Source organism: Mycteria americana, chromosome 1 (genome assembly GCF_035582795.1).
Source record: "Mycteria americana isolate JAX WOST 10 ecotype Jacksonville Zoo and Gardens chromosome 1, USCA_MyAme_1.0, whole genome shotgun sequence".
Classification (NCBI taxonomy): Eukaryota; Metazoa; Chordata; class Aves; order Ciconiiformes; family Ciconiidae; genus Mycteria; species Mycteria americana.
The window spans coordinates 118,409,741-118,425,140 of record NC_134365.1 but is presented as its reverse complement, the minus strand read 5'-3'; the positions used below and the strand labels follow the sequence as shown (position 1 = coordinate 118,425,140).

Here is a 15,400-nt window from a genome sequence, read left to right as displayed (position 1 = left end):
ATTTTAATCAAATCAGCTTAGGCAACATTTCATTTCAAAGAAGGTCTGGCATCTGTAAATTGTAGGCTAATTGCAGGAGATGCTAGAGAAAGCTACTGAGGCAACCACCTGAATGGGAGAAACTGGGATTTAAATTTTCTTTCAAACACATCAATCATGGAACTTCTTTTAAAACAATGAAGAAATATATTCATCTCAGACCTTCACATCAGTGATCGTGTCTCTTTCTGCGTGAAGAAAAAAGCGACTTTATACACAATACTTCATGTTCCTCCTCATTTCACAGCAGAGGAGCGATGGGTTTCAGTGAGCGTAAGCTAGGTATCTGAAGTCAGAAGTCAGCTTGCCTGTATGACCCTTTCCAGGATCTCCCTCTAGGGAGAAGCCTAGGATGGAGGCTCCCGGGCACCAAGTACTGGAGTCTGGGGCCAGAAATGTCCTATAGCCTCCTCAGGCTGGATCTGCTGGTGCAGAAGGATCCCCTGACATCTGCCTGTGAACTTTACCTGGTCCGTTTTCCATCCCTTCCTTTAGCATAGCATTGTCTGCTATTAATTCTTATGAAGGTTCAGCAACAGAATAGGTCAGTTCTTTGTTCAGGTATCCAGCTCTTCATGAGGTTTCCGCTTTCTCTAAAGGTGTACGGAGGCAGATAGCGTAGGAAGTTCTTGCCTCTGACGCCCTTTAGACACCGGGTATCTTCAGAAATCCTATTTTTGAACTGTGTGTCCCTGTTCCAAGTTCGGCAAATTTTCTGCATTAACACTTCACAAAACAAACAGAAGTTAAAAGCAGGGAAATTGAAATTTCTGCACCGCATGTTAATCCAAGGGGAACATCATCACATTGTCATGGATTTTATATACGGGATTTAAAGCGTGGGGAGCAAGAGAAGCAAATGTGTGAAGTTATTTGGGATATTAGGTAAAAAGATTTTCGGCAATGCTGTTGCATTACTAGCCAAGGATTACTATTTTTTGCACTTCTGTCATTGTCCCTTTTGCTGTCTAGATGATGGTCTCTTGTTAGTGGTAAGTGATGGAGAGAGAAGGCACCGGAGGAAAAGCTACCTCAACTGAAAAGAAGTGGCTCTTCAGTGAAGCTGATTATGAATGTATGTGACTCTTTGTGCTTGCGCTAGATTTGTTGAACTGGCTTTTCGTGTTCTGCCGCATTAGGTAAAAGATCTTGGAGAAAAATAAATGCCGGGTTACGGTATACCTGGGGCAAGGCATAGAGCACTGCATATCCACTGACACAGTAATAATAGCCTTCCAAGAAAGAAAATGCTGAACAACTTGTCTGACATCAACACTCCTCTGTTTTTCCATAAGAGCATCAATAATCAGGATTCTTTTCAACGTGCTGCTGATGCAGGGTGAGATTTTTTGAGGTGTTGAGCAACCACTTCTTCCCCCTCTCCCTACCTCCCCCTCAGCATCAGTGATTGCTGTTAGCACTTCACAACTCCGGAATTAAAAAATGCTACATGCTGAGGAAGAGGAACGACATTATGCTTAAAACATATTTTCCTGGTATATTTTATTCCAAAACACCTTTAGTGGCTGAAAATGGGTCATGACAGGGACTTGGGGGCTGTATTGCCCTGGTGGGGAGCAGTGGGTTCCCAGAGAAGCTGTGAGAAATGGTGCAAAGCGGCAGCTGAGCTAACCACAGGGTTATCTCCTCACTTTACCTCCTCCCCAAACTGTGAGCAGCATTCAGAAGAAAAGCCATGTAAGAAGGGTGAGAAATCCTTTCTTGCCCTCGCACAAGGGGATTCATTGGAGAAAGGTGCTACCAGAGTGTCAGAGACAGGGAAGCAAAACGTCCTGCCCGTGGGGTCCTGTTTGAAGCTAACAAGCAGACCGACCAAGCCCAGTCCTGAAATGTTACGTGCTTTCTGCTCAGGCAGAGCTGGAGTTGCTTTAGGTCCACATTATTCACCAAGAACACAGAACAACGGGTGCCTGCAGCTGACTTACTCACCCGCTCTGCAGAGGAGAAGGGGGAGGAGGGCAGAGATGGGAACACCAAGCAGGAAAATACACAGGTCATACAGAAAAGCTTGACACTGACTTTAAGGATATTAATTCCTTAACATAGTGGGAAAAAAAGAAGAGAAGAGAAGAGAAGAGAAGAGAAGAGAAGAGAAGAGAAGAGAAGAGAAGAGAAGAGAAGAGAAGAGAAGAGAAGAGAAGAGAAGAGAAGAGAAGAGAAGAGAAGAGAAAGAAGAGAAGAGAAAAGAAAAGAGAAGAAAAGAGAAGAAAAGAAAAGAGAAGAGAAGAAAAGAAAAGAGAAGAAAAGAGAAGAAAAGAGAAGAGAAGAGAAGAGAAGAAAAGAAAAGAAAAGAAAAGAAAAGAAAAGAAAAGAAAAGAAAAGAAAAGAAAAGAAAAGAAAAGAAAAGAAAAGAAAAGAAAAGAAAAGAAAAGAAAAGAAAAGAAAAGAAAAGAAAAGAAAAGAAAAGAAAAGAAAAATTATGTATGTGCATATTTGTTTTATAACAAAATAATAGGATCCTACGGGCAACAGTGAAATATGACTAGCTAGTCACAGGTATTTCTGATATTTCCCCATAATGAAACGGCATGTTTGAATACAGAGAAGAACAAATAATGAGATTCTTGACTTGCCCCCTTCCTGTGTTTTAACTGTAAACAAGCAGATGCAATCCATAACGCTAAATAAGATTTCCCCACATTTGCTTCTGAAAATGGTTTTAAGCAAGATAAGGCACTCAAATTTAATCCTCCTAAGAATGTGAAATACTGAATCCTTGACGCAGACACAATCTTACCATGAATTTATATGGGAGCTTTAATGGTGTTGTAAATTAATCAATAACGTGGTTAAATTATATTTGCTCAGCTAATTATTTTCCATGTCCTGTAAATTAGAACTTCAGTAGTCTCTAAGAAAAATCAGTCCTGCTGCTTGTATCACATTTGTGTTTACTTACTGATATGTTATTAAAGTGCTTGTTTATTTGTTCTGCTATAGGCTGGTAGCTTTTTCTTTCCTGTTTGAGTGGCAACTGTGGGGCTGCAAAGTCATGCAATGATAATTACATTATTATATATTTAATATGCCAAATCCATTCTAGCAGAGAAATACTGTGCATTTATAACCTCTCCTCAAAATCCTCCTTGTCTCCCCCTTGGGGGAACAGGATTTAACCACCCTCTTCCCCAAAAACTCCTCGGGACTTTTTTTGATGACTGAAATGGACCTTGATTGGATTCTTAGCCTCGTGACTTTGAGGGACACAGCTTCAAGCATGGGTTGGATTAGATGACATCTAGAGGCTCCTTCTAACTTGAATTATTCCGTGCTCTATGAATCTGGTCATCCAAGAAGTTTTCCCCACTTGTTTTTCCCAAAGTCCTGTACCCAGACACCCATCACTTATGGGCCTGTATAAAAGAACTAGTTTGCAGCACGCAAAACAGCAAGTTGTGATTTCAGTTACACAGATCCAGACTCTCTCATGCTATAGCAGTCTATACGGTTCCTGCATCAATACAGTATGAGTTAGTGTGGCCTCTCCAAATTAATGCATTGAGAATATGTACATTTTGCACAACAGAATCAAGTCACCCTTTATTGCTGGCCAGAAAAGGACACCTTCACCTTCAGGAGACGAGGGGTTGCAGCAGGAGGAGAGCTAAGCCCCCCCAGCACCCTTGCACCTGCAAGGTGCACGCCTTTGGCACCTCGCCTTTGGGAGGGGGGCACTGCCCACTCACTGCCCTGTGCACGCAGGCCAGCAGAGGCAAGGAGCGCAGCAGGGTGCCGGGCCATGGGGCTGCAGGGCGTAAAGCCCAGGGCCAGTCAGAAAGGACACGGGCCTTCAGCTCACACGGCGGTCATGGTCCCTAACTCGGGAGGCTATAGGGCCCCTCCTTTGCCTTGCTCACGGACACGGCAAAAGGGGCCTGAACTGCCAGGGGACTGATGGCGAGCAGAAGCCAAAAATGCAAATACAAACGTATGGCAGGAGAAATGCAGAGCAGGCAGTGTAGTTGCAGTGGGATCAGATACCCCTGAGCACCACAGCAGTAGGAGCAAACCCGAAAAAACAGATTCCTGCTTGGCTTCTCATCCCTTGAAATGCTTTTGGAGCTGCCATCAGACTAACTGCACTTTTCAGGGCAAGGCACTCAGTGCCTTTGGATTAGGAAAGGCATGCAGACAGCAGGTTTGATTTCAGAGATAGAAACAAAACCAAAAGGGCGTAATGGAAAGTTGCCTGGCCGCACATCGGGGCTCAAGGGACCAGAAACAGAAGGAGATGTTACCTGCCTTCATCCTTTTAGCATGGCTTTATAAGCAGCAGCCTGCTGCAGAGGTTGGAAAAGCAGGTGGATATGAAAACCAAACTGAATATGGAAAGATCTGTAGAGTGCTTCTTACTTTCCCTTGCCTCCTAACCATTATGCACACACACACAGAAACACACTTAGGGAGCATAAAATATTATATGTAAGTGGGACTTTTATCTTTTCTCTATCTTTGATATGCCAACAAGCTGGCATATTTAGCACTGCACTGCTCTATTTTTTTGCATTTACTTTCTGGTTTTGAAGATATACAATGGCAAGAAAAGAAATAGAGGCAAGAAAGTTCAAATGAATAGCAGAAGACTAGTATTTCAATATCTGGCTAATTATATCCTAAATTGATCTTTTACAGTGTAACAAATTAGTTCTTGTCTTAACATATGGAGTACTACTTTATAACAAAAAACCTAGTTTATGCCTAATTTTTTATTTTCCGTGTTAAGGCACATGCAGAGATCAGGCTGAATATTTCATGCATACATTCGTAGCTATATGAATTTGTAAAAAGAATCCACTATCACATGCCTGGGTTTTTTTTCTAGATTTTTGACTGTGATTTCTGTTGCTCTGACTTTCCCAGATTTCTTCACCTGACATTTTCCAGGGTTGTCTGCTGGTCACATCACACAAGAACTCTTGAATGAACAGTTCACCTCCTCTCCATAATTATTATGTTTTTTTTTTTTTTTAATTACAATTATGTTTTTCTAAAGTATTTGTTAGTACATGGATAGCTCTAGTAGGTCTTTACTTGGAGAGCCAGTGCTTTCCATTGCACTAGACTCCATCACAGGGTAATTGCTGGGTTCCCTTTTGCACAGGAACACAGTTTGCTACATAGCTTGAATCACCATTCTGTAGACCTGATTGTGCAATCATTTAAGCATGTGGACATCTCCAGAAGCCTGCCTATCCCCATAACACTTGGTAGAGCAACAGAAATGTATAAAGCTATATAAGTATACAGGTATTAGCAGGACTGAGGTCTCTTGCTGTTCATTCTACCTCTTAAATGGGCTTTCGCAGCTTTGATTATCCTCTGCAGAACTGTTTCAGGTTCAGAGTTACTTTATCTTTATCCTTTTGATTTGCTTTGTTCCTTGATCCTGTCACTGCAGTACTCTCCTTCAAGCTTCAGAACAAAAGTACTTTTGGGAGCAGAGGCCCTGTGGCAGGGAGCAGGGCTCTGCTTTCCTCCTGGCAATTTGCCACCGAGCTGAGCTGAGCCAAGGCAGAATATTCTTGCTTGTTCAGTGCAACAGCTTCAGTAACTGCACCAGTGCACACCTAAGTCTCCCTACTGAGACTAGTCCATTTCCTTAGCACAGGCAAATATGTAGAAAATAGCTAGAGTTAGGGGTAGGGCTTGCTTTTTTTTTTTTTTTTTTTTAAAAATAAGTGACTTCAATGCAAAGCATTTTCCTCAGAAGGTACATTTATCCTAAGTGGCTCTTGCTGGTTTACACACACCCTGTTCTTTCTCTTGCTTTGGAAAGTTGTTCCACTTGATTGCCTCTTTGAGTCAGTGGTGGCGGGGGAATTATAAAGGTGATGAAGGTGCAGCCAAGTCCCCGGTAGCATGTGCCAGATTTAAGCTGATTTAAAGTTGTGTAGACTGACTCTGAAACTTTCTTGGCACAAGGGACAACTTTCGGAAAAAATTGCTCATTTTTTTTTCCAGCAGTGTGCGCCTGGCTCCGGGAACCTGCTGAGGTGTGCGCACTTTGCAAAGGCAACATGGTCCGTGGTGCTTTGCAGATTGCCGGGCTGCTCGTTGGTGGCATTGGCATGATCGGGACATTCGCTGTCACGGGCATGCCTCAGTGGAGGGTGTCTGCCTTCATCGAGAACAACATCATCGTGTTTGAGACCATTTGGGAAGGCCTGTGGATGCACTGCATCAGGCAAGCCAACATCAGGATGCAGTGCAAGGTCTACGACTCCGTGCTGGCCCTCTCGCCGGACCTGCAGGCATCCAGAGGGCTGATGTGTGCTGGGTCGGTGCTCTCCTTCCTCGCTTTCATGGTTGCCGTTATTGGGATGAAGTGCACGCGGTGTGTGCAGAGCAGCTGGCAAGCCAAGGGCTATGTTATTCTGACGGCTGGGCTCCTCTTCATCCTCTCGGGTGCCGCCGAGCTCATTCCAGTCTGCTGGGTTGCCAACACCATCATCAGTGACTTCTACAACCCCGCGGTCAATGTTGCACAGAAGAGGGAGCTTGGAGAAGCCCTCTACCTGGGCTGGGCAGCTGCCTTCTGCCTCGTTGCTGCTGGAGCCATATTCTGTTGCTTTTGCCACTGTTGTGAGAAAACCAGAAGCTACGGGTACTCCGCACCAACCCACTATCCTGCTCACAGCCAGCATTTGCACAGGAAGACTGGAAGCTCATACTCCAAAAGTCAGTACGTCTAGATGCCTCCTGCCTTTTCCTATTTGTGAAGCATTCAGTCTGTCTGGATGGATTTCAGCTTCTGCACAAAAGGGCAGCCAGAAAGCTGCCTTCGCCTTCTGCCCTTTAACTGCTGCTGTTGGGGCTGCGTTTTGGAGCTGCGGTTACCCCCAGCGGGCTCTGCTGTGGCTAATGCTGCAGCACGGACAATTTTAATGCATGGAAAGGTGAATGCTTAATATAATTTTAACAGTAACTTGGAATAGCTTTTGGGTTGTGTGGCTTGGCTTTGGGTTGCATTTTATGTGTAAAACAGTAATAAAGGGCTTAAAGTTCCACTGTGATATGACATTCTGGCCTATTGCAAAGAAGAGGGGAGTTAAGCACCTAGGATTTTTTTCCCTGCCTGGGAAAGAGGGGATAACAGTGAATAAGGACAAGACAATAATGGTTTAAAAGAAAAGCGTTCGCTAAGGGATCGATTTACTGTAGGTTTAATGGAAGGTTGCATGAAGAATTTATTCAGCAGAGGAAGGTAAGCTGAAATATATGAAAAATGTCCCTTATTTCAGAGAATAAACATAGCTCTATGTTCATCCTAAATACCATCTTTTTGGTGAAAGTTAATATTTCTGTTGTAATCCATATAGGTCAAATTCATTCACATCCTTCTTTTTAGAAGCAGCAGTATTCCCTTGCAAACTCCTCACGGCTTACAACATTTTGCAATATTGCACAGATCACAAACACTGCTGCAGGACTCTGTGATATATGTTATTTTTAAATAAGGGTCTTTGTACAATCAGGCCGATATTTTTGCTGAGACCCACTCACACCAGCATAGTTTATAGGCATAAAGAACATAAACAGTGATAGTATTTTCTCACAGTTCACATTAGAACAAGCTAAACAATATTTTTAATAATAAGATCATGCACCCATGATAAGCAACAATGTAAAGAAACCAAGTCTACTGAAAAATAAATAGTTCCATACCAATTACTTTAATAAATGATCCAAATTAATCAATAGTAGTAATATTTTAATAGAATCTTGTAACCAATTAATAAGGTGTAACTCCAGACCCACAGAAATCAATGCAATTTTGCCTTTGACTGAACTGGGAATGCAATTCAATTTGTGGTGTTTAATGGAGAACAACATTCTTGTTCTAGAATTTGATTGACTGTTTTAAATATTTTATAGAAAGTTTATTATGTAATCTGTAGTTCTCTAGTAAGTTCCTTGGACTATTACTACTTGAAAGTTCGGAAGCCAATTCTTCACTTTGTAAAACGCAAATCTGAACAAGCTAGAGGAAATCAAAATCTGCTCTAGAACTCTCTTCACAGTGTTTGTAAGATACATAGTAAGATGTGCTTGGTTATGTAATTTTATTTTTCCTCCTTATTTTTAAGCAAATTATTTCTACATATGTATATGTGTAACGTGCATGACCTTTCTGTAATATAGCAGTGTGTGGCTGTATTTCCTTTGTATTGTGGCTGTATTTCCATTAATGTTTATATGCCAGTCCGGTCTCTTTTTTGGGGGGAAGAGAGTGGAGAAAACCTGTTGTTAGCGGCACTTTGTGAATATCCTACACAGAACTCGTAGCTAGAACACCAGGGTTTATAATGGTGTCTATAATAAAGTCACCTGCCTAGTTCATCTCTCTAAAAGGTAGGTACAAGATCTTACTCAGAAAACTACATGTATATTTACCGGTGCACTGTAGTTATCTCTGCTGTCAAAACACAGAGTGACTCATACAGTATTCATCTACAGGTCTGAGGCAAGCCTCGGTGAAAAGCGAGATAAGCATGACATCTCTGTAAAAGCCCTGTGTACATCGAACACTACTGCTACATCGCATAGTATTATCTGTTCCTGGTAAAGCACACACTGATCTAGTTGTACAAACAAAAGAAGATACAAGAAGACTATAAGAAGACTTCCAAAACTATCCACAGGACTAACAGGAACACAAGTCCAATGGACTGTGAGTGGGACCCTGAAGTTTTTGAAAATCTCCCTTAGAGATCCTATATATGCTGCAAACAGTTCACCTTATACCACATACGTATTCCCCCTTAAGTACCTCCCATGCACATCCAGCCGTTGCCTTTAAATTGTATCATCTCACCCATATACAATATCTTCAAGAGAACTGAAATGAAAGCTTCCATTTTAAACAGAGCTGGCCTTCCCCAGGTTTGTGCATGAAATAAACCCTGAGTAGTCTGAGCAGAGGGTCCCATCTAAGGGGACCAAGCACAAAACACCTGCCTGAAGCAATAAACTTTCAAATATTGTATTCTGTAATTTCGAACTCGTTTTTGTGCTTACAGTCAAGAGAACTTATTTGGGAAATAAGCAGTATTGCCTCCGTGAATGAAACCAAGGGTGTCTAGCTTGTTCCCCTTTGCCCTGCACTTTGGGCGCTTGTATGCATTCCTGCAATGTAAAAGGGACATGGAGCCTTTCCAGGTCCACCTGGTGCCCTCTGTGCTGTGTAAATGAATGCACAACTTGCAGGTCAGCGGAGAGTAATGCTCATTTAACTCAGACGAGTGAAGGTTCAAGATTTCAATCACCGCTCCGTGATGGAGCAACTGGGCTTTCATTTGTAATGAGCCTCTTCTGAAATTCTCCCACTGCTGGTGCAACTGTTGTGGAGGTCTAGAGGGTAGGGCTGCCACCTGCATCACTAGGCACTGCTCTCCTTACAGCTAGACAGCGAGGTGGTAAACACATGGGTGGCAGCAGAGCCCCAATTTCAGGAGCTGTTTTGTGCAGGCAAGGCAGAGTCGTAACAGAGCCGGAGTGTGTGTGAGCTCCTGTTTTGCAATTTTATATGAGAATGAATCATCTCAACCTCAACATGAGGTTATCACACATCTGCAAATCCAGTGAGGTCAGCTGCATAGAATGCATTTGTCTGCCTCTTTAAGGTGCAGTCCTGAGTAGGTGGTGTACTGCCCCATGATTTTGAATATACATAGTGCCTATATGTGAGAGTTTATCTGTAGGCTGCTTGCTTTCGGTTCAACTCTCAAACATGACTAGTAAAGAACAATAGAAAATGGAGCAGGGAGAGATTAGGAGAAGCCATGTCTTGGGCCTCACAGCCAGGAAGGCTCATTGCTGAAATACAAGAGTGGCCTTACCGTGTCGGCCTGGAGATGTCTGGAGATGTGCTGCTGCCACTGGCAGGGGCAGGTGCCTACAGAGCAGCAGGAGACCAGGGCCACTGGCCAGCTGTGCTTGGAGGTACTGTCCCCACTTCCACCCTCCTGTACTCAGGGTATCTTTGTGCTTAACAAAACAGCAGGCTTGTACGGGATTTAAGCCCTTCACCAAGGGTCATACTCTGACCCCACACAGCAGATACACTGGGCTTTCTGAGCATGAAGCATGATGCACCGCTCTCCTTACCTGCTGAGCTGGAAGAAGGGCAGTGCTGAGTAACTCCAGCCCTGTGAAGGTCTTGGCCAGCACCTACGGTCCTGATACAGGCATATCCACTACCCCCATCTTGCCTTGCAGAGCAGGGTTAAGCCCCCGAACTGAGCCTCTAAAGCAACGCCTGCCTCCGTTCAGCATTTTGGATGCTTCTAGCCCTTGGAATTTGCCTGCGACTCTATAATGGATCAACCCCTAGGAAGGAAAGCAAGGTGACCCCTTGCTAACCATGCTGCCTCCCCACTCATCCCACTGCCCTGTGGAGCTGGTGGCCACAATACTTTCCTGCAAAGTCTTAGCAAGGAACGGACGCCTAAGGGATGTAGGCCATTGGCAGTCCTAAATATGCGTTGCTTGAGAAATGAGGAGAAGGCTGATGCCAACTAGTTTACCTGGGTAGCATCAAGAGTCCCGTCAGCACCAGCAGTTCCTTTCACCAGTGGGAGGTGGTCCATAGGGCCAAAGAGGACAAATTGGAGGAGAAGACAGTGCGAGTGGAGTTCACTCTAGAAAAGGTGGTATCTATTAACTACTCCATTGCTCTTCTCAATGAATAATATGCCAGAATTATTCCTGAGAGACATTTGTGCAATAAAAACTTCCAGAGGTGGCTACTCTGCAGTGTCCTTAGCAATCTATCCCAGTACTTCATCATAATTTTCATTAAAAAAGGTTTTAATGAAGCTTAAACTAAATTTCCCCACTGCAGGCTAAGGCTGCTCCATGATTTCTTGTCCCATCAGCAGCAGGCATAGAAAGCAGACTCCTGCTTTCCTTTAAAACAGGCAGCCTTTTCCGTATTTCGGGACTGTTACCATCTGACCACTTGAACCTCTCTGGCTTAGCTGAATCACGCCTAATTCTTTCCTCACTGGCATGCTTTTTAAATTTCTCCCCATACTTGTTTACCTCCTCTGGTTGTTTTTGGCTGCTCCACCTCTTTCTTTAAGTTTGTTGCCCAAAACTGGACAAAGAATCCCAGAGGAAGCCTCACCACTGCTGAGCACACTGAATATACTTATCGCAGGTTATCATAGCATGGGGTAAATGATTCACAAAACCAAGCAAATACCTTCCTGGAACACGTTAAATGCATTGCACTTCTATTATTCCAGGCCTCAAGATCACCAGCTTTCCTGCGCTGCGGGACTTAACCACTGACAGTACATTGACCAGCTGGGTGTCTAATGCAAATTTCCTTGCTGCGGTTCCTCCTTTATTGCTAGATGCCTGAGGGTAATAAGATGAGACCCCAGAGAAATCCCTGGCTCCAACAGTAGCAGAAATCAATGTCTGGAAATAGGAACATGATAGTTCTTCCAATATATCCTTTTGTTGCTTTACTCACTCATAGATTCTGCTTCCACATTACATTATTTTTACTCTTTTCCATCCCTTCAGTGTCTCTGTTAATTTCCCACTGCTGTGTCAGATGCTTTAATAAGGTCCAAATGATTAGATTTTTTCAACTTTTATTTTCTAGAAAATGTTACCAAACAAAAACTGAGTCTATTTTTGCTAAGTCCATGCTGCATTTTATTTAACTTCCCATTTACTTCTAGGTATTTATTCTTTTCTTTGTAATGGATTTCAAATCATCTATTAGATTCTGACTAACGGGTTTCTAGTTGTGCACAGGGTTTTCCACCTCTCCACTCATTCCCTTAGTTCCGCTGTTCTCCAGACAGACAGTATCACTCCCGATTTGACACAGATGCTAATAGTCCTTGCTACCAGATTTGGAGCTGCACATGCTGAATTTCCTTCAGTGGAAATTACTCTCTTTCTTCAGTTTGTGCTCATAAAGATTTCTAGTTTTTTATCTACCTTGGATACAGTATTGTAATTCTGTCATCCATTCCTTCTTCTATATCCTTGTGGTTACTTAAATTCAAAGAGGAGGGCTAACTACCTTTCTTAGACTCATACTCACAGCCTAGCATGCCTCTTCCCTTGCTGTTCTGGATTATTTGTATGCCTGGAGCACCTTTTTTAGTTTATTTTTTGAAAAGCCTGATTTGGATTGACTTTTATTGAGTCTCATTTTCCCCTAACATTTTCTGACCTCTTAGATATATTTTCTTTGCTGGTTGGTTACCTTTTCTGTTCTTCTATCAAATACCTTCTCTGTGGAGTTATTCATCCAGTTGAGTATCAATGTTACTTCTACAAGTCTCTCCATTCCTTCCCCATGGGACTCACATTCCAGACACTTCCTAAGGAATCTTTTAGCCCCATCCACATTCACGTCCCTAAGCTGTTCAGTCTAATTAATAAAGAATAATGTGATCAGGATTGGAGGAGTTGTTCTCCCTCAGTGCTCCAGGCACTTTCACCTCATTGGCAATGGTCTTCTGCAGGGATACAGATCCTCTCATCTTGATGATCCTTCACATACTAGTTTCTGCCTCACAATGTGAGCCCTGTTCCATTCCAACATAAAAGCATCAGATTTGCTGAAGCCTTTCCCTCCTCCATTTTATACTTCTTTTTTAAGTCAGTCTGCACGTATCAGACTGTCTCCTATCTTTTTTCCTTTCCCTTCCCTAACTTCTAGCCCCTTAACTCCCAACACGTGGTTGGTAGAAATAGTTATTAGACATTCCTCTTTCTTCTGAAGTATTGCACTCCGTGCTAAACTACACATTTCAGATCTGGAATGAAAACAGCTACTGCTTGATCATGGACAAAGAAGTTCATCTTTTGTCTGGCTACCTAGGATCCTGCAATTAAGAACAGCACTGGAGTGTCCCTGGAGGGAAGCAGTGTGCCCACATTGGTGAATCATTTGTGCCCTTGCAGGCTGTGGGCTGTCACTATGCAGAGACACATCAGCCCCAGGAAGATGCATCAATGTGCAAAATTACAGTGACAGTGGTGCATCCTTGGAGCTGCGACGATTCACGATGCTTGAGAGGGTGTTCTGCGAGCAAGTGACAAAAATTAATTGCTTCCTGCGAAATACTCCTGCTTTGGTCTCTGTGCCAGCACAAATCCAAAGTGATTTATGACTTCCAGGAAGAAGTTCTTTTGTGTGAGTGCAGGAACAGCTGGTTGGCTGGGGAGGGCTTCCCTTCTCCTCCGCATCCTCTCCTCTCCCTCTGTTTGAAGGGGAACCGAGGTAAATTGGGAGATGAACTCTGCCGGCTACGCAGGCCCAACAGGCAGGGGCTATGCTGCTCCTTCCTAGGGGACACCCAGCTTGCCAGCTGGGGAAAGTCAGCCAGGGTGTCCCAGGGAAGAGGTGAACCCCAATCCTAAGGAGAGAGGAGTAATGGAACATCCTGGCCAGAAGCACAGAGGTTTGATAAAGGGCTCTGGATTTGGGTAGAGAGAGAAAGGGGAGAGGGTAGGGGTAGAGGATGGCCCTGCTGTGTGCTGAGATGACAGGCTTGGGGGTGTCATTGGGTGCACAAGGTTGAGGCTAGTGGAGGTGGAGCTCACGCTGCTGGAGTTTGTTTTGGAGGTGGAAATCAACAGTGTAGTTAGTTACATTCAGGAGGTGGGGTTTGGGAGAGGACAAAAAGTGAGGGGGGCAGGACTGGACAGGGAGGAGCCCAAATTATGACTGAGAAAGATGGGGAAAAAACCCTGTTCTTCAAAGTTTGAGAGGTACTTGTTTAGTTACCCGCACTGCTTGGTTACTGGAAAGCTAGTTCAAGGGTGTATTATTTGCTGTGCTTCAAAAGCAATCTTTCTTGGGATTCTGAGCCTAAGAGCTTGTTTCTAACAGTATCAGGTAGTCTAATAAAACCTATTACCTCTTTCTACAAGCCTTGCCTCTCATCTATCTTTAGGCCATCGCTGCAACAATATACCACAATATACTCCTCCTCTTTTATTCCATCACAGTAAATCATGTAAATAAAGGAGTTCCCCTGTGCTTCATCCAGTAACAGCCTAACTGTATACCCTGCTGTTAACCCCCATGAAAACAATCAATACTGCCTTGGGAATTTGCCACTGTTATACTTCCAACAGCTTAATGTGAACTGTGCAATCAAATGCCCCCCAAATATGCTTTGAGGTCCTGTCATTAAACAGCAAAGTGAGATAGCATATTTTCTGGCAGGTTCTCTTTCTATCAGGATGGCTGCTCCCTGTACGCAAGTATGGAGATGACAAATACCTTGTAAGAGCCTGAAGCAGTTTAGATGGATTAAATACTCAAAGGAGTACTTAATATTTTATTACTGTAGGGCTTTATTACACTGAACTGAAGTTCATTCGCAGTGTCCAGGAGACAGGCTTCCTCACACATGGAATATCATTAAGAGTCTGGCAGTTTTGTCAGGCTATGAATTTCAGGCATGCTGAGGAAGATGACGGAAAAGAAATATTAGTTCTTTTCAATTCAACTGTCAGTCATGGGTTGCCTCAAAGCTAGAGTTAGAGGTCAGTGCCCAAGTACAGTGCCTGTTATGTGTCTGGGGGAAATCCCTCTCTAAGCTACACTGAGCAGATGTTCCTCTCACTCCAAAATGTGCCACGCTTGAAGAGAGGGGGAAGGAGATGTGCCTTCATCTTTTAACATATGTGCAGGCAGCAATATTAAAGTTAGCACAAATAAAAAGGCCTCTGTTGGCTTCAGTCCATTTTCTCCTGAATTAAAACAGAATCAAAGTAACCTTTTGCTTTACCAATAGGCTCAAAACACAGTCAATCAAAATACCATAGAAAGTAACGGAACCATTAACTCCACTATGATTTCATTGACCAGCCCTTGTAAATAGTTGAAAAGAAAGTGGTTAACACAGCATGTAATGGTGTTAGTGGAAGCCATAAGCAGGGAGGAACTGATGCCATTCACATGTGTTTCCAAAACAAATGATCTGCAAACAATCCTAACCCTATTTGTTGCACGCTTAAAGCAGATTTTACATGTAGAGCATGATCTCGGTCTGCGTGGCTTCACCCAGCACCTCTGCCCAAGGGGACAGGATGCAGAGTGACTGCAGAGCCACAGCCTGCTGGACTCTCCCTTGCCAGGCTCTGCAGGTTAGGAGCCTTTGCGGCCTTACTGGATAACTGCAGCCTCTGGGACGTTAAGATACTTAACTGTAACTCTTAGTAATCACTAATCTAAAATGTGCTTTTGATAAATCTGCATATTTGCCTGTTCCAAAAATGTTACCGAACCTTAAATTTAGGTCATTAGCCTGTAACATAACCAACCTATCTATTCTTGAGAGCTCGTAATGAACTA

The 15,400-nt window shown here is 43.4% G+C and overlaps 1 protein-coding gene across 1 annotated transcript; it reads left to right on the top strand.

Annotated features, from left to right (window-relative positions):
• Positions 1-6,077: 6,077 nt before the first annotated feature.
• On the top strand, positions 6,078-6,752 carry LOC142404845 (claudin-8-like). The gene has a single exon (XM_075491851.1). It carries the CDS (start codon positions 6,078-6,080, stop codon positions 6,750-6,752), a length of 675 nt encoding a protein of 224 aa, XP_075347966.1.
• The last annotated feature ends 8,648 nt before the right edge of the window (positions 6,753-15,400 follow it).

What these genes read in the sequence shown, in the direction of transcription:
- LOC142404845 (XM_075491851.1), top strand. Translation starts at nt 6,078, where the DNA reads ATGGTCCGTGGTGCTTTGCAGATTGCCGGGCTGCTCGTTGGTGGCATT.